The sequence below is a fragment of the Mus pahari genome, chromosome 9 (genome assembly GCF_900095145.1).
Source record: "Mus pahari chromosome 9, PAHARI_EIJ_v1.1, whole genome shotgun sequence".
Lineage (NCBI taxonomy): Eukaryota > Metazoa > Chordata > Mammalia > Rodentia > Muridae > Mus > Mus pahari.
The window spans coordinates 49,212,159-49,215,218 of record NC_034598.1 but is presented as its reverse complement, the minus strand read 5'-3'; the positions used below and the strand labels follow the sequence as shown (position 1 = coordinate 49,215,218).

The window sequence follows — 3,060 nt, the reverse complement described above, 5'->3', positions numbered from 1 at the left end:
TACTTCTGAGGGTCTGGGTCGACTCCTCTGTCTCCTGCGCGAGATATGAGTCCACCCAGAGTACTCTGACATTAAAGTACCTCGAGTGTTTACTACAAGTCGGCCTCTCTGTTTCCGAGGGACTCTTCCTCATTCCTGCGTCCTGCGGACCCGAGGGAGTTCCCTCACTCGGGGGTCCTACAAGGCCAGTTCCTTTTTGGCTCCCCCCGATGTCTTCAGGGCCTACTCTGTGTAAGCAGTCATGGTACCCCACATTTAGAGACCATTTTGTCTTGCAGCTAGCAAGAAATCTAACTCAGTTTGCTACAGTGGTATACTGCAGAGGTATAGTGTATACTGTGTGATAAGGTATACTGTATACTGTGTGATAAGGTATAAGGTATAAGGTAAAGGCTACAGATTGACCTGTCATCAATATGGTAAATAAACATGTCTAGAACCCTCAGACTCTCCAAAAGTTACCCTGTGACAATCTGCCAAGCCCCATGACTGCCAAGGCTGACCTGTCCTTTGCTCTAGGACTAAAGGTACTAAAGACACTCTGCAAACAGTCACAGCAGGCCCAGGCTGTTAATGTTTTATTACCCAGCATGCCCTGTTTGCATGTTTAACCCTTACCTTAGACCCCTGCTGCAAAGCCCTCCAGAAATCTGACAAACACCATGGTCACTACTGCTAATAATCTCTCAGTTTTGGCCACACCCTCTCCTCTTTCAATCGGTTATTGGAATTTTTGTTGCTGCAGCTGTTGGTTTGTTTGTTTGTTTATTAGGGTCAAAAATATCTCTTTGTCATGTGAGAGTGTGGGAATTGTGGACACTAAACAAGCGCTTGATATGCACCAGGCAGTGGGCTGAGTGTGATGCTCACACCCCCAGGGCATTCCCAACCTGAGCATCAAAGAAGGTGAAGAACTACAGCTCTTGGCCAAGTACAGTGGATACATCAGGTGCTTCCGTGGGGCCTCCAGAGCAGGACGAGTCCTCAGGCCTCAGCCACCTGACAGGCACGGAGCATGGTTTCCCAGAGAGTGACCGCCTTGCTCCAGAAAGGAGGTCAGAGAGTCGTCCAAACCAAAAAGAAAAGACTGTTCATGAGGGGGTCTCAAAGGTTGCGATTAAAATAAAACACTTCGCTGAAGGGTCCCCACAGGACCTCAAAACCATCTAATACCTGAGGGAGTCTGAGAAGGCCTCTACGCCATACTTGGAGATGCAGTAACCACCACCACAAAAAGACATTCGGCCCATGGAGCTGGAGACGTTGACCACACGGCCCCTCGCCTTCCTCACTAAGGGCAGCATGCTCAGAGTCACCTCGATCATGCCCAACAGGTTCACATCCAGTATATTTGCAAAGTCCTGTTTTTTCAGCCACTCGTTGATAGCAAAGACACAGATGCCAGCATTGTTGACCAGGCCCCAGAGTCCTGGAAAGAGCAGAAAGAAGAAAGAATCACAGGTCTAGTTTTCACTAAAATCCACATTCCACTGGGTAAGCTGAGACCATTCAGACAGGCATTGGATGGAGAGTGGGGATAAAAAAAAAAACAGCATATTGTTAGCAGGGTTGGTGCGTCCCATCCAGGAAGAAATGGCTCACAGCACAGATACCTTCCGCTTCTTTTGATCCTTGGCAGGTCAGCTCACTGCTCGAGAACTGCCCACCTCATGTCTGCTAGTAGCAAGAACAGAGGTCCAAGACATGGAAAGACCGTTTACATCTTACAGATTAACAATATCCTCGCAGATGAGGAAGCAGGGGAAAAGACAAAGGAGAGGACAAGGGAGGGGGATAAAAGGCGAAAGGCAATGCTAGTATTCTAATGGCATTTGAGACACACGAACTAAAGGAGATGGTTTTGGAAAGCCCTGCTGCGTTTGTACTTTGAAGAAAGTTGGCCTTGGCAGGCTCAGAATCAACACTGAAAGGTTTATCAGATTTGATGCACTATGTTCTAAAACGAAGACAAGAAGTTGGAAGCAGGGTGTGAAAGAAGTGTGATAAAGGAACCAGAGAGGACAAGGTGGGGCTGGGGAGAAGGCGGGGTGGAGAGAAGGCGGGGTGGAGAGAAGGCGGGGCTGGGGAGAAGGCGGTGGGGTTGGGGACAGGTGGGGTTGGGGACAGGTGGGGTTGGGGACAGGTGGGGTTGGGGACAGGTGGGGTTGGGTGGTTGTGACACAAATACAATGTACTTGTGTATGAAATTAACAAAAATTAAATTAAAAGTTTTAAAAATATATTGAGAAACTTTCCTGAGATGCTTGCAAAACACAAGGACAGGACAACGGGGACAGGGCGAGACACTTTTACAAAGTGTCATAATAGCGAAAGAAAAGAAGGAAGAATGGTCAGAGGGTGCCAGTATGCAGCCCCAAGATACATTTTAATTCTTGAAGGTTTGTTAAGTATCATTTTTGCTGAGTAGGTTTGCTGTGTATTATTATTTGAAGAAATGTTCTTGAGATAGTAAAATTGATTTTTTTAAGTGAAAGAATTCACATATTTTAACCCTGTATAGAATCAAAATGTTAACAGGTTTTATGTCAGGATAGTGAGAATATAGGTTAATTTTGTTTTAAATTTACATTCCCCAGTGTTTTGAACAATAATCATATTTTCAATTTATTCTTTAGATTTCTTTTAAACCAAGGTTCTTCTTTTGCTCCATAATAATTAATGAAGGAATAGCAACCCCCTTTCTAGTATTTAGTCCCCATAGTCAGTCCTTAAGCTACTCTGGCCTGCTCTGTACACAGAACAATCATGTCTCTCTTCACAGAGGACACAGCTGAAAGGTAAGAGCAGGTATGCTGTTGACTCAGGAGATGGACCCCAGCAAGGCTCCAGATGTCCTGCACACACCGCCCAGGGCCAAGTCCCACCCTCTGCTCGAAAAAGTACCCTGCTCTAACCTGGCACGCGACATCCAGCAATCTAGATTTTCTGCATAGAAAAGATGGCAGAGCAGAGACAGGGATGTGAGGGGGTAAGTCCTCACCAGGGCACCTTCTTACCAAGACCAGAGCACTTGGAAGACAGAAGGTAGGGCTGGAGAGA

At 46.4% G+C, this 3,060-nt stretch overlaps 1 protein-coding gene across 1 annotated transcript in view; it reads right to left on the bottom strand.

The window, feature by feature from the left end:
- LOC110326096 (retinol dehydrogenase 7) overlaps window positions 1-3,060 on the bottom strand; it is a 7,048-nt gene that overhangs the window by 2,910 nt on the left and 1,078 nt on the right. Inside the window, exon 2 of the mRNA XM_021204265.2 lies at window positions 1,174-1,429. Coding sequence (XP_021059924.1) covers window positions 1,174-1,429 — 256 coding nt within the window. The remainder of the gene's footprint in view (window positions 1-1,173; window positions 1,430-3,060) is intronic.